Genomic DNA, 25,161 nt, shown 5'->3' on the forward strand with positions numbered 1-25,161 from the left:
CCTAAGGAAGAATGGCCCAAAGATTGGGAATTACAAAATATCGACACTGTGGTAACTGGTATTGGAGGCCAGAAATCCACACAAATCAGCGTGAATTTTATAACAATTGAAGATTGTGAAGACAAAAGAACAGCACATGTAAGGCCTTACGTTTTAAATAATACTGTATGGCTTTTAGGTCGGGACGCTCTAGCACAATGGGGAGTTAGATTGTCCACACATTTTTAGCAGCGGCCATTGACAAGCGACCAACCCTGAGACTGAAATGGCTAACGGACAGCCCCGTTTGGGTTGATCAATGGCCGCTCCCAACGGAAAAGGTCACCGCTTTGGAGCAACTCGTGGCTGAACAAGTGGAAGCAGGGCATTTGGTTCCTTCTACAAGCCCATGGAACACTCCTGTATTCACCATTTTGAAAAAGTCTGGAAAATGGTGTCTACTGCAAGATCTGTGTGCAGTGAATAAAGTGATGCAAGATATGGGATCTTTACAGCCCAGTATCCCGACCCCTACTATGCTCCCCAGAAACTGGCCTTTGATTGTTGTTGACCTTAAAGACTGTTTCTTCACGATTTCTTTACATCCAGATGACTGTGAGAAATTTGCCTTTACCGTTCCAACAATAAATCGACATGCACCGGCTAAAAGGTATCACTGGGTCGTTTTACCACAAGGCACGAAAAATTCACCGACTATATGTCAATGGTTTGTTGACATCGCTCTCGAACCATTTCACAAAAAATGGAAAGAGGCTTTGATTTATCATTACATGGACGATCTACTGGTCTGTGCACAACAACTTTCACGTGAACAAGTATTGTCTGACCTCAAAATGTACCTTGGGGCGTATGGCCTAGTCATAGCCCCAGAAAAAATTCAGCTAATGGCACCATGGAAATATCTGGGTTTGCAAGTTGCGGAAGCCTCTGTTTGTCCACAAAAGATGTCGCTACACAAGGACATACGAAATGTACATGACGTACAAAAACTTGTCGGAGACCTACAGTGGATTCGACCTTATTGTGGTATTACAAATACAGACTTGCAGCCACTGCTGGATTTATTGCGGGGTAGCGACAGCTTAACTTCTACAAGACAACTAAGTGCACTGGGACGGCAAGCCTTGGCAGCAGTTGAACAAAAAAATCACATCATCCATGTCTGGCAGATACGTTCCTGATTTACCCATAAATTTATATGTATATAATTCAGATAAGGAAGTTGCGGGAATTTTGGGTCAGTGGGATGAACAACAGGAACAAAACCCGTTGATAATAATAGAATGGATATTCTTGCCTGCTAGCATGTCAAAAATGGTAGTCACCAGAATTGAAGCCCTGGGGATGTGCATTCAAAAGGCAGGAGTAAGGGCAACACAAATTTCAGGGAAGCAAATGGACAAAATTATTTTGCCTATATCGCTTGACATTGTGAATAATGCCATGATGAAAAATGACTGCTTTGCAATAGCTCTGATGGGTTTTAAGGGGGAAGTGGACAATCACTATCCCCCTCACCCATTGTTTAAAACAATGTTGACGTTGGAACCATGCTCTAATTGTAGTGAAAGCCCATTGGAGGCAATTACCGTTTTTACTGATGCTAGCAGCAGAACAGGTAAAGTGGGATTTGTATATCTTCAGGATGGATCTTGGAGATCCGAAGTCATTTTGTCAGAAGGGTCAGTACAGGTGCTTGAGCTATTAGCTGTATGCTCTGTTTTCAAAAAAATGGGACAAAACACCCGTCAACATTATTTCAGATTCTCAATATGTCGTTGGGGTAGTCAGACGTATGCATAGATCCTTGCTAAAAACTGTAAGTAACAAGCAGCTGTTTACGGTGTTTTTGAAATTATGGACATTATTAGAAAAACAGACTTATTTTTCATCGATCACATTCATAGCCATACAACGTTACCGGGATTTATTGTAGAACATAATGCACGCGCAGATCGATTGGTAGTAGCCAATGCAGACATCTGTTTCAATACACCCAAACCTGATTTGTTTGGGCAAGCCCTGCTATCCCATAAATTTTATCATCAGTCAGCAAAAGCGCTAAGTAAGCAATTTGATCTCCCATTGCAGCAAGCCAGAAGTATTATTGCTGCTTGTCCTGACTGTGCGAACATTCCAAACTTACAACCACAAGGGGTAAACCCCCGGGGATTATCACCATTACAAATTTGGCAAACAGACATTACGGAATACCCCAGTTTTGGGAAATATAAACACGTTCATGTATCTATTGACACATATTTGAACCTTATGTGGGCTACTGTTCACGTATCAACTAATGCCAGATCAGTAATTAAGCACCTTTTGGCAGCATTTGTTGCCATGGGAGTGCCAACAGAAATTAAAACAGACAATGGCCCGGGATATCGCGCACAGTCGTTAAAAACATTTTTACAGTTATGGGGGATAACTCATAAATTTGGCGTACCCCATAATTCTACTGGTCAAGCCATCGTTGAATGTGCACATCGAACCTTAAAGGATCATTTAAACATTTTAAAAATGGGGGAAGACATGCGGCATTGCACCCCCCGAGAATTAATAAGCAAAGCACTATATGTTTTGAATTGGCTACAGCCACGTGGCACCGAGGATCAGATCCCAATTACTAGGCATAGGTGTGGGAGCAAAAATGTTGATTAAAACCAGCCACAAGTTTCAATATTCAATCCAACTTTACAACAATGGCAGGGACCTTGCAAGCTATTCACGTGGGGAAGAGGATATGCTTGTGTTTCCACAGATAACGAGCAGCCCCAATGGATAGCGGCGAAGTGGGTCAAGCCATGGATTAAGCAATCAGATGTCACAAACAGCTCAGGAGATCGAGAAGAGGAGGCAGTGGAGACTTCAGCAAATCCTGAAGCCCTGGATAGACCACCTAGACAAATCACGACGGAGACCGGCAGTCAATACGGAAATCAAGAACGCGTGTGAAAAACACGGAGTACGGTGCCAACCCTGGATATGCGTCTTCTGCCCAGGATGTAGGCAGAAAACGTGGAGAGTAGTACGAGTGGGTGAAAAGGATGAACAATTTTTGTGTGATCATTGTGATAGAAATTTAACTAACCAATTAACCTTGTGTAGATGGGCAGAGGATTTTTTTAATAGATAGCTTACTGATTTTGGCTTTGTGCATGTTATTAATTGTATAGAGAATAAGCAACTTAGAACTATTGCAGCAAATATATTTGACAATGTTGATTGGCATCAGACAAAACATTATCAAAAACGTAAAATTCATAGGGGCTGAGTGTGGAAGTAGTATCAAGATACTCCAGTCTATAGTCATTTATGATAAAGACTGGGAAAAGAGTAAGAAAAAATGGGTTTGGAAAAGGAAATGGTAGTAATAATGACTGCGGTGACCTTAGTCACGGGATCTGTATTTGAAATCGACCACAGGCAGAATATGTGGATAACTTGGGCAAACAATACCGGACAGACTGATTTTTGTTTGTCTTTAGCTACACCAGGGGATCCTTTCCGCACATGTCTAATTGGGTATCCCGACTTTAACCCTGAATTCTACAGCTCATGGTATAACCAGACCAGTTACGACATAGAATTTGAAAAATTCAACATGATGACACCAAACGATTCGGTGATGTGTATAAAAATTGGCAAAAAATGGTGGCCCTCTTTGGTAGGAGCTAAACAACAACAACTCTTTGTGGAAAACCTTCTGATTAGTGCAAATTTGCCCCTTCAGGAATTAGATTTAATGTTTTCTTTACCCCCGGCTGAGGTAACCAATATTTCCTATTTAGAAGATTGTCGATACCTCTGATCACAATGACAACCATATAATGGTATAGGAGCGATATTTTTGGGGAACACCGTTTTAGTAAGGAAGGAGAAAGAGCAACCAGGCTCATACTTTACAGGACGGCAGAACATAACAGGATTGTCTTCATGGCCTAACGTTGATGCTGCAAGTTTGGATGTAAATACTGCAGGGGGAAGATTGTTGCCTCCAGGAGTGTTTTTGATTTGTGGAGATAGGGCATGGAATGGTATACCGTGTAAGCCTGTAGGAGGGCCATGTTACTTGGGTAAGTTGACAATGTTTACGCCCTCAATGAGACAATTGACTAGTAACACCAAAGCACGCAGGGAAAAACGAGGAGTTAAAAATTTTGATGAAACCTGTGAAGATGAGGTGGAGTTTTTGTCCATGGCAAAGTTTATTGCATTAGCAACGTTTCTTGCTGATGGAGCAGCAAGAAGAAATTACAGGGAACTAAAAAGATTAGCCTGCTGGTCTGTAAAACAATTCAATTTAACATCATTGATGCTATCAGAACTTCTTAATGATGTTGATAGTATCAGGCATGCTGTTTTGCAAAATCGAGCGGCTATAGATTTTTTACTTTTAGCGCAAGGACATGGGTGTGAAGAGTTTGAAGGAATGTGTTGTATGAACCTGTTGGACCATTCTGTAAGCATTCACAAACAGTTAAATCAATTACGAGAGAACCTAAACAAGATTAGATATGATACTGACCTGATTAGTGAATGGTTAGAATCATTGGGGTTTGGACCTTGGATACAGCAAATGTTAAAGTGGTTGATTTCTTTGGTGGTTCCTATAATCTTGGCTGTTATCCCATGTATGATTCGATGTTCACAGATGAGGGTAATTAGATCTGTTAATGCTCTTTTTAAAGAAAAAGGGGGAGGTGTGGGAGTCAATTATACGGAACTTAGTGACTGGGTCTGAAAGTAGGTGACAGGTCAGGGGTAAAGCAGAGACACAGGGGTGGTCGAAAATGCATACGTGGCTGATTAGCAAATCGCTTGAGCAAACTTAGTGAATTGTATAAGAATGATCAGCTATGTCCAATAAACTGGCGACTTTGATCATCATATTGGTGTCCTGTCGTCTGTCCCTGCATGGAATTTCTCTACAGGGAAGAAAAACGGGGGACGCAACTAGGTGTAGGAAAGGGTTGAGTTCAGTGTCACTTTTACAGCCAAACTTGGCTCTCAGAAAAATTACTGGATTAGGCTAATAAAGTGGACAAAAATAAGCGCTAAAAGCTTTAATCCAAGATGACTATATGCAGCAAGAGAAATTCCTATACAGCTATGAGCCTCAGCCTTCCTGGCAAGCTTTTCCTCCAGGTCTGAAAGTATAGCAAAGTCTGTAATCATTTCTCTGCTGAGCTGACAACAGTTGCAGCCACAAGCAATGTTATAAACTGCTATGGAAGGCAGAATAAAAAATAATAAAAAAATCTGCTCCATACCTGGGGGCTTATTGAATCTCATCGAGCTGCAGGATGTAAGCTGACAACAGACAGACACATTTTTCAAAACCTCACTGCATGGCCCTAACATCAGGTCTAGCACCCCACACCTCACCCAAAATTCCAGCCCAAGAAGATAAACTTGCAGTCCGCTTCGCTGGAAGCCTGCAGCAGACCCACAGGTGACACCAGGATCACCTGCAGGACAGAAAACAGCCCCCACGTACCCTGAGGTGTGTCCTTAAACCTCTCTCCAGCTCTGCTGCACTTGCCCACCTCCTGAAGGATGAATCCCAACACTGACCCAAAGGACCTGGGGATAAGCCTGCTTTTAAAAGTAGTTTATTTGGATTTTCCACATCCTTTAATGAATCGCAAATATATTAACAGAAAAGACTTTTTTTTCTAAGACTGTACAATTTTTGAAATAAAAAGTCAGGAAAAGCAAAAAAAAAAAAAAGAAAAAGACAAATTACATTGTTTCAATGCAAATAGTACACACCACACCCACACTTTGCATTTTTCCATAGTTTTGTTGTAAGAAAATGACAGTTCCCTAATTCTTTTCAGTGAACACACTTGCTCTAACCTGGCTGCCAGAGTGCCTTCATGCTCACCGTCCTTCTCCCTGCCCCTCTTCAGAGAGAAGAAAATTTTATTGTTTAAATACTAATTTTGTGTATCTATTTAGAAGGTAAAATAGCAGCATGGTCTAAATGTTACTTGAGATTCTTGGGATAAAAGAAAAATCACTTTAAGGTATGATGTACATATAAAGCAAGGGACAGCTTTAAGTATTAAATCTTCCAGGTAACATGAATATCCTTTTAACATCCCAGCTGAATTAAGAGCTCTTTCCAGGGTGTTGAAAGTTTTACTACAATCGTTCACAATTTTTAAAGAACAAAATAAAAAGGAAAAAGCCACCTAACTTCCTAGATCTATGGTCCCCATTTAAACAACAGCATTTGTTATGGAAAAGCCTTGAGAGTAGCACCTGCTTACTCCTGTTTTCTGCTTAGAAAATATGACGGGAACCAAATGGAAGCCAATTAACACATGAAGTGGTGGCATTCACACAAGTGCTGCCTCCAGACCTTAGGCTGAGGTGCTGCTTAGAAACTCCTCCTTGCGAGGGATGCACTGGGGAAGCTGCATACGCTGGGGCTGGATGGGAAAACCACACGAGGACAGACATGGGTAACTCAAGAGCGCTGTGCGTGAGCTCTACCGTAGATGCAGGTCAGCTCTCGGGAAACTTGAACCCTGTGTCTTCCTCAGGGACAACTCATCAGGAAAGGGAATCGGCCCGGAATATCTATCGCCACAAAAAGCAGTGCAAGATTCAGTACGCTCAAGCCAGCTGAGACATGTCATGATTTGCCAGTCAGTCATTCAACCTTCCAGACACAAGCTGATCAGAAGAACGTGGCACAGGCACAATGCTCCTTTAATATATTATCATTCCTCAGATTTTAGAAATTCCTTTTCACGCTGTTAGGGGAGTTTAAGCCTATTTTTCACTGCTTATCTTCCTACTTCAAAAAAAAAACCACCCAACAACCCAATAATAATAAAAAAAAAAAAAAAAAATCAGAGAATTGTACTTTTGCTCAGGAGTTGAGGATTATTTTTTCAAATGACAAAGGTGTCTGTGTGGCTCATGACCAGAGAGGAGCTGTGACAGAAGATGGGCCTAGTGTAAGATAAGGACAGAATTAAAAAAAATTGAAGTTCTAAAGGTAACTAGAAGACCCCTAAAACCCAATACATTAAAAAAACCCCCAAACATTAAGACTGATCACAACAAATATGTTGCTATGAAATTTATATCATTCCCAATTTATTATGCACAAATTGCTCTTTAAAACTGCTTATATCATACATTTTCTTTACCGTCACTGCACAAAGGGCACCAATTGTTGCTGCAGAAGGCTACAGAGAAAGATCATTTTGGACTCATTAACATGGAGTAGCTTGCTTCTCACAGAAGCAGCCTCGGTAGAAGAAGAAAGTGTTCCTAGAGTGAGAATCTTAAAGAACAGCTTTAAAAAAAAAAAAAAAAAAAAGGAGAAAAGACAAATTAATTGCACATTTTTGCATCCTGCTTGAACCACACTTTACAAAACAGTTTTAAAAATGATACTAATCTTAGACAATTATTTGATGTGTTCAACTAATGTTCTGATTGTATTAAGGCTTCCACGGTCTTCCCAGTCTATCTGCTCAGAAACACGCAGTTGCTCTGGATTAAGGGTTTGATGTTTTCACAATACAGTTGTACCTATGTTTCTCTCTTGATTTTGCCCTTTATTAATTTGTATTCTTAAGAGGGGAAGAACAAGTCAAGGGGTGTATGAAAAATGAAGCAACGTGTTGTTGACTTGTTTCTCTGAAGTACAAAGTAAACACTGACCTTTCAGAAACTAGGTGAATAAATTAATTCCTGGTTAGAACATGAAAGCATTTCATGAAAGCTTTGATTCTGCAATGCGATTCTCCTGTTTTCACTCCTGCAAGTTTGCACTCTAAGTAGGGACACTGGATATTTTACATAGTCTGACACACTCCCAGTCCTGAGCATGTGCATTGTGTTTGTTCACTGGAGACACTGCAGCTTTAAGGTCATTTACATTCCCTGGCATTTAAGTTACACTACAATATGCAAAATTCTTTAACAGCCTGCACTTGTCAACACTGTCCTTGAACTTGGAAATGAGGTTCAGCACTCTGCTTACCAAGAAAGAACCAAACTAAGACACATTTCTGGAAAAAGAACAAGACACTGCTTCATTAGTACTATCCCCACATCTACTGGCTTCGTTACAGCAAACCACAAGTCTTTCTTCCATGATATTTTTCCAGCAAAGGGGAGTCCAAAAATAGCATTTCCTCCTCAGTCACTTTCATAAACGTGTAAGAGCCAACTAGTCAGACTCAGTAGCAGCTGAATATTGCACTGCCATTAACTCTGTGTACAGTTTAAGTCTGAGTGGTGTACTCATGGTGTCAGTGGAGAATAATGACAATGCTGGCTCAGTGATGTGAAGACCCAGGATGCGAAGGAAGGGGAGAACACAACAGTACCAGTCACACACTCAAGCTCAGATACTGGCTTTTGGAGGTTAAAATTCATCACTTTCAACTGCGTGGAGCTGTGTGTCATCTGCATCCGTCATGCTGCTCTCTTGGGATTCATCTGTGCCAACTTTAAAGAAAAAGAAACAGAAAGTAGTCAAACACTACTGCGCTGCTTCACTACAAAAAGATTCCCACACAATCAACTCCATCATGCCAAAAGCACAGCAGCAATGGGTTTGGGCTTCCCCTCAAAACACTTCAAAGCCATATGGCTTTTCCCTTTTTCCTTCTAATACACCGACCCCTACCAGCTTAATAAAGTCTAAATAAATGCATTTAGAAAGGAATTAACACAAAATACATATTAACAAAACATGCTGCCTTAGCCATCTTCTGTTAAAAATCTGAAATCTCTGCGACACCTAGTTAGGTACGGAGGGTTCCAAAATTGCCTTATGAGCAATTTAACCTTCCTGCTCCTTCAAAACACACCAGCTGCCTGAAATGCTCACATTAGTTACCCACTGTATTAGTACATTGTGATCACTCAATTTGCAATCAAATAATATTCAATTAGTAGTGTTAGGCAGCCTCTACCTGCTCCCTGCTTCTGTGACAAAAAATGCTGCATAAGATATGTGGTAAGAGAACTGCTCTGAGTAAATGCATACAGACATTTCTGATGCTGAAGAATTACTCTGCTCACTCAGCTCAGATGATGGCTAGCTTAGAGCTTCCAGGAAAACTAGATTCCTACTGTTATTTGAATAAAGACAGCATGCTGTGCGCAGCATACGAGATAAATGTGTACATGCTGAGAGGCTACCCTTAAATATTTAAGTTCTATACTTATTTAACTTTGTTCTAATTTTAACATCTAATGATGGTTGATCTTCACACACAGGAATGAGGCTTGAGTCTGTTTTCCACAGTACAAGTTAGCATATTGATTGTAAATTCCCAAATACCAAAGTTGTTTCACATGGAGAAAGGCAGATGTCTTTTATTGCTTTACTGCAAACACTTTATAGGTTTCTGTACAATGGACACAGCCAGTCCCATGCTAGACAATTCAATGCACAAAATGGCTTAAGCTAGCCAATATATTAAAAACAATCCCCCCCCCCCCCCCAGTACTACCTTAATTTACTTTAGCTTGTCCCATGTATCCTGAAAGAGTTACTCAGCCGAGACTGTGAAACTCTTCTACACTTTATCTGCACAGCCAGGGAAACTGAATTACTTACACCCAGCCTAACAGTGTTTTATTTTGTTTATGTTTATTGGGCAGATTAAGGTGTTGGGTTTTTTTTCTTTTCGGTTTTTTTTTTTTGTTTTGTTTGTTTCTTTGGTTTTGGGGTTTTTTTTTGTGTGGTGCTTTTTTGGTTGGTTTTTTGAGGTGTGGGGTGTTTTTTTCTTTTTTACTGCTTAGGTGTTGCTCAACAGTTCAAGTACTCTGTCTCCATCTTCTGGTCAGAAACGGGCTCAGCCCCCAGTGAGCCAGTCTTCAAAGTTAGCCCAACTACAAGAGCAGGGAGAGAAAAACTTGATAGTTCAGGCAGTGGAATGCAAGATAAGTTTCCAGTATTAAAAAGCACACTGTAGATAGGATCAACAAAAATCAACGTGATATACAGTAGGCAAACACGACAACTTTTTCAGCTGAAGATTTAGAATTGCAGAATGTAGCATATATCTATTAACAGGAGTCCAAAACCTGCTGTATTTTCTTCTTTGGAGGAAAAGAATTAAATTGCTTATTAGTATTTATTTTCTATCACTATTTCAGTCAGCATCAAAGAGGTCAATATTTATGACTATCCATGCTTCACAGAGCTACCCATGAAGCATGGAGTTTAAGCTCATAATAAAAAGTTATGAGAAGAGAATAGAATCCCAGGCCATTCCTTTTTGTGGACTATTCCCAAGTAGTATAATGAAAATGCTTTATTTTCTCTTAGTTCAAATGAAACTGCTTCCATGACTGTTGACAAAAGCCACCTTTTATGTTTAGCAGACCAAATATTGTTACCCAACATCCAGTTTGTTCAACTTTTGACAAAGCCTCTACAGACAATTTCAGTTGCCATGCAGTTACCTTGAAATGATTTCATGCTTCTATGAGGGAAGATTTGTGGCTCTAGAAAATCTTGCTCTCCTAGGATACTATTAACCAACCATGATTTGTATGCATTTACAGTAGTCACTATCTCTGTTCTATTCCATCTACAGATTCTAAAGAAATGTCACAATCCTTTATTTCATGCTTACTCTAGGAAGCACAAATGAATTCTTCTGAATGAAGAGTCTCTGGAGTTCTTACTTGCTGAGCAGCAAAGTTGAACAGTATGTTTCACTTATTAAACCTGGGATTGTTCCTGCCACCTAATGACACCTTGAATGACAAAGGGTTGGAAATACAAACCTGATTCATAGGGGTAACATTCACTGATTTGCTCTTCTTGAGTTATTGGTTCTTCATCATCTGGAAGGTAACGTTTATCAATGGCCTCTTTAATCTGGTTATTGGCTCCTTTGGGATCTAAGTCCATTGCCCACGAGAAATTCATTAGGGCCAAATGTGTTTGACCCAGTTTTTTATAAACCTAAAATAAAAAGCATAAAAGGCTACATTTACATGAAGTTGCTACTTGAAGGTTTGGACAACAAACATACCAAGCCACAGTTAACTGATATTTTATGAAAAGCAACAGAGGGTAGATACGAAAGATTTATTATGCGAGTCCCAAGGGAAACAGCAAATACGCGTAGAAAGAATGAGCAAGTGTTTCTATTTAAGACTCCAAAAAAATTAAATTAAACTAGCAGCTGGCAGATTAAAAAACATAAGGAGGTGGATCTTCAGATATAAATTTAAGCTTTGGAACTCTGCAGCAGGGTGGTGTAAAAGCTATTAGCGTACATGTTGTTTTTGGTCTTACCTCTCACCACTCTTTCAATTTCTTGAGTCATTGTAACCCCAAATCTACTTGTGGCTCAGGAAAAGTCCAAAGTCTCAGATTTCTAATGTCAGAGGCCCAGAGAATAGTCTGGGGAACCACGTGCACACGTTAATCTTATACTCTTCCCTACAGCTCTCATATTGAGGGCTAGCAAAGACAGGATACATGGTTACACAGATTTTTGATCTGACTCAGCACAGTCATTCTTACATCCTCAAGTGGCATTTTAACTGCCATTGGCAGGTGGAGAAAATAATGGGAAATTAAGTGACACCTAGCTTGTCCTGCTAAACCGAACGGCAACGTTTTCAAGGCAACACTGCGTTGCAGAATCCAACCCATATTTTACCTTCTTTGTCGCTGTAACTTGCACTGAAGCGCTTCTTATTATTAAGGACAGATGACCAAGTAATTTAGCTGTGTTAAGCATTTAAACAGTGAAAGAAATTAAGTTTGTCATGACATGGCAACTCTAATGTCAATTTAGAGGTCCAGCTACTCCTGGACAAATACCAGTCAACAAATTTCAGCAAAATTTTTTTTTTTTTTTTTTTTAACTGGAGAGAGGTAAAAGGAAAAAAAAAAAAAAAAAGAAATTTTGCTGATTAAGAGTTATCCAGTACTGTGCTAGAGGTAAGTTTGTTTTGTTGCTTCCTAGTGAACAGAAGAAGAAAGGTGCAGAACTTTTTTAAAGCATATTAACAGAGAAGACGGTGAGGAAGGAGGATTTCTATTACCAGATTTCTTTTCTCTGGCATTAAACACAAAGAAGGTTGGAATGTAAACACAGCTGACAAACTAGTAATACCTTCTCCTGTGCTACCCTACCCTATTAACCTCATTAAAGACTCTTCTACAGTTTCAAACCAATAACCTTCTACAACTCTTTTAGGGAGGCTGTCAGCTGAAAAGGACATTGAGGCTATTGATGGAGACTTAGGAGTATTCTACAATTACTCCTTGTTCAGCATTTCTGATACAACGCATTAGAATGTGATTCAACATTTTAATGGCTACACGTGCAAATAACCAACACTGCTGATGGATGGATGGACTACCCTCAAAACTTTAAGAATTTCCACTGATCACATCATTGCTATCATATCGAATCAAGTCTTTAAATAGAGTTCCAGCTTCAGGGAAAGATATATGGCTGTGTGCATAACCACTGTATCTCTTTTCAGTGAAGAATCTTTAAATCAGGATCAATTTCTTGCTTTTTAAAATTAATTATCTTTCAAACTGACAGTGGTGAAATCAAAGCAGGCAAAGAATAACACTGGCTTGGGTGATTTTTTCTTGGTTTGTTTCAAAAAGAGCTGAGGGCTGCTCCAGTAATAACTGTCTTCTGCATTTAAAAGCTGATACATAACAAAGCTGTGAGCAGTAAGCCTTATTTAAAGCTTTAGGAATTTTTAGAATACTGCTCCAAAGAGAAGCAGCTTAGTGACAGGCACCAAATTTTCTCATTAAGCAGACATTTCTGCAACAAAGGAAACCAAAAGAACTTATGATCACAGTTAAGTTTTACCTACCTTTCCTATTAAAAAGTAAACAAGAGACTCTTTGGGAACAATCTGTTTCAGTTCTTCAAGTTCTTGTAAAGCAGACTGAAAAGGAAGAATAAAGAGCTTAGTAAGTACAAGCTAGCAGTCTGCAACCAGTTATGACATCACTAAACTGTGACTTAGCACCAATGTGGAAAAAAAAAAAAAATCCTGGCATTTACATACAGTATATTCCATCAAGAACAATAGCACAGTCTTATGAGAAGCATCTAAAATTCCTTTTACCTTAGTTTCTCATTTAAAGATCGCAGCATATTATAGCCCCATTATTACAGAAATAAAGCAAGTTTATTGGGCTTTGGTCTCTTAACACATCTAACAATTGTGATATAAATTGCCCCAGTCACCCCCAACAAGGCATAATAGGGTAGAAGACAAGAAGCTGACTGTATTTACAGTGGGCACTTCCTTTAGTATACTGAGCTTCTGAAAAAGTAAGATTGATGTATTTTGTGCTGGATGCAGTGCTCTCAAACCCACACTTTTGAAAGTTTCTGGTTTTAGATATGTATCTGTGGACTTTTACAAGTGATGAGTGTGTTTATACTAGGCATTTGAAGTCCAAAATATTTAGTGAAACTTCTACTTTACTTTTAAACTAATTGTTGACACTGGAGCAATTTATTCTGCTGTGACAGCAACCTGGCATTGTTAAGAAATCCTGCCTAAAAACATTTAGTCTGCAGTTAGAAATAAACATTGTTTTTAGCTATGAGAAGTTCAATCCAGCCCTCTAGAACTTACTCACGCGAAGACAATTTCGAGTTAGGGCTTGTTACATAAATGGAAGTGTAAGCCTACATTTATTTACCTAACACTAGCCAAATTTATCACACTACCAAAATTCTCTTCGTACTAGTGCTAAAAACCAAAACATTTCATTAAGTTTTATGTAGTTTATGTGAACAGCGTAACTTTAGTCTTACAAGTCTCAGCCTGGTAAAGAAAAGAGTCCAAATGTTTTATTTCCTAAAACATCACTTCACCATGGTCAACAAGTTCCTTCACTAGTACAGGGGCAATAAGATAGCAGACTACTAGATTTATTTTTTCATCTTGTATTTATCCTCTGCTTTTAAATTTTGAAAATAATCTACAAATGGGCACTTCATTAAGTCCTTAATCTTAATACATTTGGTTCAGTCATGAATTTTTTAAAAAAAGTTCTAAGTAAAGTTTTCCCTTTACACGTGCACACACATTTCTGAAGCAAGATTTCAAAACCAGACTGCGGCTTGTCTTCTGTGGCCAAAAAAAACCAGGCCAGAGGACAACAGTCACTAGAAAGAGACTGTGGGAAGATCTTCACTCATTCTAAACAAGGTACAGTTCAGCAGGGGATCAGACCAAAATTACTTAGCTGCTTATTTTTCACTCAATACCACAGTCTTTGAAATTTACTGAGCCTTTTTTTAGTAATTTAGTATAAAGTCATGATAATACAGCCACATGTCAGTGACAGCTGCAATAGTTTCCCCTTCTTTCCTTTCTCCAGGGTCAGACTAAAATAATAATAATTTAAAAAGCATCACTTGTTGGCCCCAGATTTTAACAATCAAAAAATTTAACATAGCTTCCCCCTCAACAAAGGTGGCACTTGTCAAAGCAAATGCTTCTCATTAGCCTCTACAAGATAGGTCAATGTCCCAGGCTCTTGCTGCAAGCCCTGATGCTGCCCAGTGCTAATCTGTAAACATTTAGTTTCCAGTGCATCCCCATTCCTAGCTACAGCAATTTAAAGATAACCTGAGGTTGTCTACATGTACCAAATCTTACCTTGTATTTTTCATTTGCAAATAATACAGAAGCTCTATGGAATTTGCATAGCGGGTTCTTGGGGTCAATGTTAATAGCTTTGTTTAAAGTATCCAAAGCCTTTTCAGATTTTTTCAGTGCATGCTGGACCTATTACAGAAAGGGAGAACAATTTAAAAAGGGAAAATAACAGCTCATTTGCCAGACAAGGACAAATCTTTTTTTTTTTTTTTTTTTTTTTTTTTTAAACTTATCTGTTCCTTTAAAAAAAATATTTGTCCAATTCTAGGCCAAGTCTTAATGAGCTTTCTTACAGGAAGAAAACTTCACCTCGCCTCATCTCCACCTCAAAACGTTCTCCCCACCCAATGGCTTACAGAAATCATTTAACCTTTGGCCAGGAGTGAACTCAATGCCTTTCTCCATATACAAGTGAGAAGCAGTCACTATCCCTGTAGAATTTGACACAGCTTTGCTGCCACATAGAAGGCAAACCAATGCCAGCAGGTAACCATCCATCACACTTACACAGCCTTAAGTCACCATCATGAATATCTGAGAACTGCTTCCCAACTTTGTAAGCAAGCGTTTGTTAGAGCAAGGGTACTGTTTTCCAAGGACTACAGTACCAGATGGATAAACGACCAACTTTTCAAATAGCCCTGTCAATTTAATTGAAGGGATGGTGGCTGAAGTAGCTGCCTGCTACTTAAACTTCACTTGGCATAAAGTGGCTTAAGTAGTAAGTTGTCACATCTACAAGTGACTGGAATTAACGTAATGTGGACATACAGTCAGGGCAAAAAATATTGCACTCTGAAAGGTGAGACAGGTGCCTTTGCATTTTACAGAACTGGAAGTGCTGGTCCAAGTGCATGCAATAGCAGTTAAAACCCACTTAATTTCTTATGTATCAAGTAGGAAAAAACTCCTATAAATACTCTGTTCACATCAGTATCTGCACACAGTCTTGATTTTCATATCACTACTATTTTGGCTGACTCACAAACATGACCTGATAGTATAATTTCATTACTGACTAAAAGTAGTTTGGAGAGAGAGGAGGGTTTCTTTTCCGACACATTAATCCTGTGGTTATTCATTCATATGGCACTTAAGATCCTCCAGCAGGTACTCTGAACTTGTTGGGATTTTTTTGCTAAGAATGTTCAGAATGATTTTTCTACTGCTAACAAAGCACGGAAGCAGATTAAAACACAAAGATAGAGTTAAGTGCAATCTACTTACTACTCCAATGTGACACAGTAAGACTGAGCTCTGAGGATTGATATCAAGTGCTTTCTGGAAATGCATTTCTGCTAGACTGAATTTTTCCTGTTTGTAATAAATCATTCCCAACCCATACCTGCAAGCAGAAAAACAATTCTGTTAAGTAAGACTGTATTCTAAGCAAACTAGTCTTTGTCAGTGAATATGACCTGGCAGAAATGGTCTATAGACTTGCCAACCCCATCCAGGGTGGGAAATGATTTCTTGTGGGGAAAAAGAGGTATATGTAAAACTATCTTGTTTTTTTTGCTCAATTGGGTAGTTTGAAGAATTGACATGCAATACACAAGACTGGCTAAACAGCTACAAAGTAAAAAGCATACAAAAGTTTCTCAAGACTGACTTACGCTGGCAGATCTAACTTTTACTGCTTTATATATTTTTTCCACAGAAAAAGCTGTAAGAAACCGTATCCTAAAGTATAAAGGGGCAGATCTCTCATCTCTCCAACTGCAACTGAAGAACAATCAACTAGATGCATAAGGAGTGCTGCACAGAAGAACAAAATAGCTGGGGTAACACAGCCAAGATGATCTGTGGAAGCAAAAACGCTTCAATTTTTTGCCCTCCTTGTGGAAGTAACTGTTTAATAAACAGATGAGGCCCACATCTTCTGCAGAAATAGCTTTTTTCTCAGAGAGAAGAGTGGTAGGGAAACAACAGCAGTGGCAGCATACAGAGGATACTTCTCCAGAAGTTCTGTACCATGTGCAATAGGAGGGGGATGAAACAAAACTTACCATGCATTATAGTGTCTAGGATTGACTCTGATTGCATTTCTAAAACAAGCTAATGCTTTGTCTAGTTCTTCTGTTAACACAAATTCATGCCCCAACAGCGTGTAGGCATAAGCATAGTTTGGATCAACTTGAATGGCTCTCTGGAAGAACTTGATTGCAATGTCATGCTCTCGTTGCAAGCTGAAACAGTTTCCTGCAGCACACCATGCCTAGTAAAGACAGCATTGCAAAATCAGCACACTTTTTACAACTCAGAGTGACTAAGTTTGAGCTGAACAGATTTTTCCATACTGATTTACATAATTATATATAACTTCCTCCTAGATTAAAAAATAACAACAACAATAAAACAGTTAAGTCTCATTCCTGAGAGGCAGATAGGCCTAAACACACCTTATAGCTAGACAAGCTGAAATACAGAAATTTAGAATCTAAGGACACCCAAGAAGTTTGTGCCAATTAGATACTTCAATGACTAATGACTAAAGCTTTTGAAGCTGTTGAAAAGGCTAGAAATAAAACATCTTAGATATTTAAGAACAATGAAGGAGGAGACAGTACATTCACTTTCAATCTTCAGCTCCCTCCAACTGACAAATCTAGAAATCTGCAGAGCAACAATTTTAGCAGCAACCTCCTCTTTCCCTCCTGCCCAGCAACCAGCATCGAGATTGTAAAGCACCACAGCCCAGGGTCCCTTGCTTTCCCACATTGTTAGCATCACTGCCGTATCGCGTAACTGTTCTCTACTCCTTGTATTAGAACCTGCATTTTCTTCTCTCCAGAGTATCTTACTACAACTACCAACTGCTTCATGGGTTGTGATTTTTTCCACTATTAGACAAGCTAACAAGACAACACGAACAGGATTCTCCTCCAACAAGAAAAAAAGTCCCAATATAATCTACAGTTTTCTCAACTCTGTTAAGAACCCATTTAAAAACGGGTGGCACCCATTAAAAGATGCCTGACTTTTTGCGTATCATGACTTTATATTACCATACACTCTACAGTTTAATGGACTTTGGCATAAAAATGTGCAACATTATGTCTGAAAATAAATTCTAGAGCACGTATGTTTTAAGTGCCAGTGAATTAACTACAGCAATTAAAAGGTGGTACAGGAAAAAGATATTCCTTATCTTTGCATACTGGCAGCAGTATGAGTGACTGACTAACCAACCTGTGATCTTCCTGGATGAATGGTGCCAATGCAAATTTAAATAACCATTAATAGATAAAAGGTTTCAACCTGTTCCATGTAAGCTGATATTCTAATTCTAAGAAGCCATTTCAGGCATCATCAGCTCAAGAGACAATCCTGCCACCTCCCTCTCCAGTTTTGCCATGCAGTTCTCACAGAAGAATACACTTGAACTAGATTAGAGCTCAGAGCTTTGTTCCAAATCATTCATTTTGCCACATACATTCACCCTCTTCTCATTCAAGACAACAGCAATTCATACCTCTGGTGAATTTTTATCCATGTCTGTCAAATCCTTTGAAAGAACTGAAAGAGCAACATCTTTCTGCAGATGCCACAGCGTAGTCGAATAGATCTCCATGCCTTCTACTCTGTAGTTTTCAATCCTCCTTACTTCTGAAAATATTCTCTCAGCCTAAGAACAGAAATTAAACTTAAAACAAAATTCCACCCACCAAAGCAGAGCACATAAGTCAAGGTGAGAAGCCTCCTATGTCCAGACTAAGCATCCTCTTTGCTTTGCAAGTGTGCTACGCAGAACTACAAGTCCTGTGACTTCCCCTTGAAGCAAAAGAAGTGACTATATCCCAACGCAGTTATGCCAGCGGAAATGCAGCCAGCCCTCCCTACTGCTGACAGAGATTACATTACTGTTTCTATCACAGCGCACAAGCAAAGCAAAAAAAGTCACCCACAAAATCAGAAAAAGTGTAGCATACTTTTGTTGGCCAGTTATGATTATTAGCCATTCTAACAGATGACAGGCATCGCATTAATACTGAGGGCTACACACGCCACATATCATACATAATAATTATGAGGAAAAAGGCAACATGACAATCCCTGCAGTAAACACGGCTGATGCAGGGAGGGAGGGCATGCATAAGCATGCGACAACATGTATATGTGCTCTACTGTCATTTGAGACAGTTAACGCTTCTTATCAACAGTTGGCTAATGAAGTCTTTCTGACATAGATATCTATTTCATAAACTTAAGTTCCAGGTTACAACACTCAAAGCAACAACAAGGGAAGAAGCCTAGCTTTAGGAAACCATCAGGGTCTGTAGCCTCAGTTTTCAAAATAAACTATTAAGAAGCACAATGTGCTCTATCTCTAATCAGACTGTGTATACAGTTTAAAAACCACTTCTGAAACCTACTGCATTTGTCTCCTGCACACTATCTGTCAAAAAGTGTTTTAAAAACTTCTGAGGAAATGGGTACATCAGCTATCAGGACAACAGCGACAAGGAGAGTTAAACTGCTGGATTACCCTTAACTGCTCGCTTCTGTTTCTGAAGCAGTTTGACATCACCTCAGCTGTGCCAATACTGTCATTTCTGAGGCTGCAATGGAAACTAGGTCATTGATGTGATCTGCATTAACTAAAAAGGGCAAGAGAAGTTTTTGGTTTTAGAACTCAAAATTGTTTCAAGTGATCTAATTTACAACATTGCAGTACAAACAATTACGTCAGCACAGCTGTGGGTGAAGATGGGGAGAGGCAAGGAGGAGACTCCAATGGTTGCATGCAAGAGGAAATAATTTAAAAGAAATCTAAAGTGTAATTCAGCCTCTTCAGGAAAGCTGAGTAAGACCCAACCCACACAATTCCTACCTGCATATATTCTGCAAGTTCGAAGTAAGCTCTCCCAATTTGGCACAGCACCCAGCCAGTGTTGTAGTGGTGGGATGGTAAATGGCTTAAAATATTTATCGCTTCTTTACAGTTGTATGAACACAAGGCTAAATAACCTTTCCCCATGTCACGAAGAAGGCTCATCAAACCTTCTGGGAGAAAAGTACAATAAATAAAAATGGGAAAAAAAAAAAAAGACAGCTGAGACTTATTTACTTGAAACTGCTAATCCCATAAGCTCTTCATTGTAGCAGGCACTGCTCCTGAATTTGCTTATGAAAATCTGTCAGGAGTTCCCAAACACAGGCTTATGTGCTCTTAACTTAGGCATAATATTCTAAACATCAACCTTTGTAATGGAAGTCAGATAGTAACAACTTCTTAAGCCAGCAACAGAATGCTGAGGAACAGAGAGACTCTGAAGTTCAGGGCAACTGGAGTTTTGCATTTACAGCAGCTATTCAAACATTTTGTTAGGTTTGAACACAGTTTCCACGTCTGGTATCCATGGATACATCTTCTCGCTGCCTGGAAACATTATTGAGCCAAAAGAGAGGAATTCAGCAGTTTGTCGAGGATTTTCTGACAATCTGAATAAAGACTTGTTTTTAAACAAATGGGAAATATCAAGGGAGAACAGACTACATAAACCCAGTTTTGAGGGAAGATGACTGGGTTAGTTAGTCATAGCTCCTGTGAATCAGTTTCCACGGATCTTGCCTGAAAATATTTTAATCACTAATAAGGACCATAGTCTGCAAGATATATCTGCTTACAACTGGCCACTTTTTACTACTTCTTCACATGTTCTTTGTAAGTTAACTAGAAGATACTGAATTCAGTGTCTTTATAATTATAGAAAGGTGATAGCTGCAGGCTAACTGAAACAAGAAACAAACAAACACTGGAGTGAAACTTTTTTTCCATTCAACCTTAAAATACAGACACATGAAGCTTTACTCTGAATGCTATTGGACTGTAGTAAACAGACCTGCTGCTGCCTTCTGTAGTGTAAAAGCCTGGATCTGTGGTGCAACAGTGGAAATTTTCCCTTCTGAAATGATGGAAGAGTCCAGTTTGGTAATTTCCAAACTGTCATTTAAGTTTGGTTGAGTTATTCCTCCCTTATTTGTTTTACTCTTTGTTTTTCTGTTTGGAATCTTAGGTGGAAACTTCATTTTTAATTTTTTGCTATTTTCCTGCAAGTAAGAAGAGTAAGAGTTACATACATAAAAGTCTTTTAAATTCAGGTAACTAAACATGAAAGTGAATTATGTAAAGTAATATTTATGCCTCTTTGCAGCCTTAACAATGACACCCAGCTGTTTGACTTTTAAACTTAAGCATACACACACTCAGTAACTTCAGTATCTTTAGTACTTCATTTTTAAACAGCAAACATTCAAATCGCCTAACTACAGTCCATAAAGATTTGTGCTTTGGTGTTCCCAAAGCATGATGTCCCACAAGGTTGCAAAACACACAAAGTTTGTTACCTTTGTTGTAGAGCTATCACTAGTAAATAGGCGAGAGCTTCTTCGAGGCAGTGCGTTTGGTGGAGCAGCAATTGTTGGGCTCAATACCTGAGGTGTTGTACTGAAAACAAACAGCACATTAAAAACTAAAGTTCTTCGCTGCATTTTTAATAAAAACAGCTTTTATCTTTGTTTTAAACAAAAATGCTCAAGTACTGCAGCACAGATATTCCCATTTCAAGGGATGAAAAAAAGTAAATCTACCTGTTGCACATCAAGAACATGAGCAGAATTTCCTTCCAGCTACTTTTTTATTTACTGATGAAATGGTCTAACTGCAAAGGCTATTTAAAACAAACAGACCAACCACCACACATGAGCTTCCTACTTATCCACTGAAGTTGTTTTACCTAGCAAAAAATACAGTTCGTCCTCATCCAAAGAGGAATTCCGCAGGAACATCCACACAGGTTGGGAAAATAAAGAGCCAAATTCCTTCAAGAAAGGAGATGCAAAAAGTAATACCGAGATGATTTTTTTGGTGTCCCCCCCCTACCTTGTCTGTGGACCAGAGCTCTGTGTTTGTGCAACAAGAATTGGAGTGACTTCCCGGCTATTTCCGCTCTGTGAGAAGACAGATTTTGTTCCAGCTTGGCTTATCCTGCTGACAGTCTGCATAACACAAAGTTTCTACAGGTTTGTTATTATGTCACTAAGAAGTCTCAGTCTCTGCTACATCAAACCAAATCAATTCTGTGTATCAAAGACTGCACAAAGGAGGATAAATATAGATTCTTTCAATAAAGGGTGAGGGTCCCCCTCCACAGAGGACCCATCAAAAGCACTTCTCTTTCTACCTGTTAAGATGCCAGTAACACCTAGTTTACCAACTTCATGCACATTATTTGAAAGATACAAAATCTCCATCTAGTGGCAAGAAACTGTATGTTAAGATGTTTGTGCAAGAATGAAAGATGGCATATTTGAAGTTCCTTCTCCACAGAAAGTTGTACAAAAAACCAACCATGGAAAGAAAAAGATTTTTTTGAATTATCGTATTACAACCACATTCAGAAGCCATTCACCATTAACACCTCATCGAGGTGCTTGCTGTACAACATCTGAGCCTGCTGCTCCCCTGTTTAGCATATCTGTTCATAGCATAAACCAGTATTTCACAAATTAAATCATTACTGCATGAGCCTTTGGAGCAGATACAGAAATAAACTGCTTCATCAAAAAGGGACCTGCAATGCAGCATAGAAAGTTAATAGACGAATACCTACAGTCAAGTTAACATGGAGCAGCAAGTTACTGCATGTCAGTTGAGCAATGCTTTGTGTGCACACGCACATTTTTGGTAGCTTTTATTTGCCACAGGTTACAAGCATGTAATATGACTTTAGCACCAAAACACTGTCTTGTATCTTCACAGAGCTAAAATGCGCACTTTGATGCCTCCCCTGACACAGCCAAGGTGTGGGAACTTAGAGCTGTGATAACTTGACTGTGAATCTGACACCTAAGGAACAAGTTTAGATAGAAATTCATTGTCTGATGTGTAGACTTCCTAAAAAGGATTTAGAACAGGTCCTCCCCTCCCTGTCTTTTAAAGAAACCTTAAACCCTATCTTTCTGCCCACTCCAGGGACACCAACATTCAACTCAGTGACGGCTGTTCGGAAGAGATGTTCTTTAAGACACCAGAAATAGGCAAGTGGGATCAATGACAGCATAAGCAACACCAGTTTATGCATTATCCCGACTTCTAACGTTTTGTCCTTCCCTTCTCAATTTCTTTGTTATCAGAGGACAGTTTAGGCAGGCAGCAAACATGCTTGCCCACTCAGATAGGAAGCCTTTGGATTCATCCTAACATTTCATTCATTTACGTAAGTGTTTCCTAGGAAACTGCCTCCGTTAAGCCATGCACATTCTAGCCACAGCTACACTAAACCTTTTCTAACTCAGTAATTTGAAGAGCAGAAGTGAAACTGGCCAAGTAATTATTTGCATTGGACAAAGCATGCCAGAATTCTAAGCTATTTATTAAAGTGTATTAAATATTTGTGTTTAAGTAGTAGCACAGATGCATCTGGGCAGAAAGCATATGCATGGATTAGTGAAATTTACACCTTGGTGCTGTTGTGCCATACCTAGCAAAGCAACAAAAAAGCAACAAATATGACTTGATTCCACAAAGCTTTTCATCTATCATGTAGCACTACACATGAGATTAAATGCAGATGAGTACTACACTGAAGAGCTGCACTTTGCTAACCATTTCAATTTTTCAGACTCATGAAAATTTACCTTCCTACATATGTACAATCCACCACAAGCCAGTGTTTTCCACTGTACTGTGGAAAACTGGTTGGTCCTCAGCAACTACAGGATGGGAATTGGATCAGCCATACAAAGCATACTTCTAGCAGACTGTTTTAGCATAGTCCAACCCCAACAGAACAAATGCAAAAAAAACCCAAACAAAAAAACCCAAACAAACAAGAAGGCAGGACTTGATAACTGATAGAGAGATAAGAGAACTGATAGAAAATGTTGCAGTAATGAGATGTCTAGAGACAGGATACCATAATGGCTTGTGCAATGACATTCCAGAGTTCCCAGTCACAGGCTTCAAAAGACCATCCAAAGGAGAAAAAAAAAAAGTTATCTGCTTACTAGCTTTTATTCTTTTTAGTACTGAGCCAATGAGAGAAGGCAAACACAGTTTTTAACAGCTCCCAAATTTCACTTACAGAACGGCACAGCAAGATGAGCACCAACTCTTTTGTCCAGAGCATCAAACACGGAAATTCAAGTTCTACTTTGAGGAATTCAATACTATTACTTGCACTGAGTTTTTACTTTAAAAAGAGTTGGACACCTATAAAACACTAGCATCGCTCATGCAACTTCTAGATTTACTAAAAATACAGTGAAAAACCCTCAGGTTTTTTTGTTTTTAGAAAGGAACAAATGGTTCTTCAACTGTCACCAACATTCCACCTCTCATTTATCACTATGGCAACTATGGCAGTTTCTTACGGAGAAACACAGACAATTTTTAGTTTCCTCTGCACCAGACTTAGCCGAGTGAAACTGCACCATTCCATCAGTCAGCCCTCCACCGACCACCAACAGTATTTTGATTACTCTGGTCTGTAAACTAGAATTCAAGAACTGCTTGCAAGAAAGCGGTAGCTTCAGCTCACTTGAGGCTTCCCGGATTATTTGAAGTCATCCCTGAAAATATATTAATTAAAAAAAAATTAAAATGAAAACTCCAAGTTTGGACTGTCTTCAGACTCCACATTGCACACTGAAACGTTATGAATCCTTCATGGTTTAGAATCATTAGTGTTTGTACATTCCTCTCTGATGGCTGGTGGACAGAAGATACAGCACTTTCCTCAGGTTGCCTCTAGCAACACCAGTTAGGCAGTCTGCACATGCCTGTGCATTTTGGGTGGAGGAAAAAAGGCTTGTTTTAATGAGGAAATAAAAGACTATTGCTTATCATTATAAAAGTTGAGGAAAAAAAAAAAATCTGTTTTGCTAGCCAAAGGAAGTGACACTACAAGCTGAAAATATTTACAACACAGACATCTTTACTTGTGATGTGGTGTATTTTTTTTCTTGCTGCCTCATTTGCTTAGCTGAAAAGGAGATTTTCAAAATAAGAAAAACAACCCGTTGGGGCTTTAGCAGTTATTTCAGTGTAACAGACTATTCTACAATGGATTTGATTTTAACTAACACTTCAGAAAAGTCTAAAAAGTTTTGTCAGGGAAATACCTGACCAGTTGCAGTCAAATTAAAAATAAACTGCTCCCTGCACCCCCAACCTCACTAGCCTATAAATATACATAGGCTGGTGAACAACATTTTATTTTGCTGCATTAAATAGTTGTTAGTAAGAGCAGGTTTTTGGTTGGTTTTGGTGGGTTTTTTGGTTGTTTTTTTTCTCCCCACACACATACTTTGTAGACAAATTACACATAAATTTAATTCTCACTTAATTAACCCAAACCATTTCCACAACTAAAGGTGGCTTCAATCAGTTCCACACTCAGACAAATTGTTCTTCAAAACAAATTTTGTAAACGGTGGGTAAGTTGGGTTCTCCCCACTGTCAGCACAATTCAGCTCACATGCGATGTTTTT

General features: G+C 39.0%; 1 protein-coding gene across 7 annotated transcripts in view; it reads right to left on the reverse strand.

Annotated features, from left to right (window-relative positions):
• Positions 1-5,602: 5,602 nt before the first annotated feature.
• The window catches only part of CDC27 (cell division cycle 27), a 34,839-nt gene continuing 15,280 nt past the window's right edge, over positions 5,603-25,161 (reverse strand). The window contains exons 9-19 of one of the 7 annotated variants that reach the window (XM_030021454.2): positions 21,551-21,684; positions 21,016-21,115; positions 20,511-20,718; positions 19,499-19,668; positions 18,140-18,292; positions 16,674-16,882; positions 15,892-16,009; positions 14,665-14,793; positions 12,856-12,930; positions 10,783-10,963; positions 5,603-8,484 (exon numbers count right to left, since the gene is read on the reverse strand). In XM_030021454.2, the coding sequence (XP_029877314.1) occupies positions 8,402-8,484; positions 10,783-10,963; positions 12,856-12,930; positions 14,665-14,793; positions 15,892-16,009; positions 16,674-16,882; positions 18,140-18,292; positions 19,499-19,668; positions 20,511-20,718; positions 21,016-21,115; positions 21,551-21,684 (1,560 nt within the window). In that variant the 3' untranslated portion in view covers positions 5,603-8,401. Of the gene's footprint in view, positions 8,485-10,782; positions 10,986-12,855; positions 12,931-14,664; positions 14,794-15,891; positions 16,010-16,673; positions 16,883-18,139; positions 18,293-19,498; positions 19,672-20,510; positions 20,719-21,015; positions 21,116-21,550; positions 21,685-25,161 lie in introns of those variants that run through there. The other 6 variants (XM_030021453.2, XM_030021456.2, XM_030021455.2 and 3 more) reach the window with 6 other exon arrangements.

Source organism: Aquila chrysaetos, chromosome 8, assembly GCF_900496995.4.
Source record: "Aquila chrysaetos chrysaetos chromosome 8, bAquChr1.4, whole genome shotgun sequence".
In the NCBI taxonomy this organism is placed as follows: Eukaryota; Metazoa; Chordata; class Aves; order Accipitriformes; family Accipitridae; genus Aquila; species Aquila chrysaetos.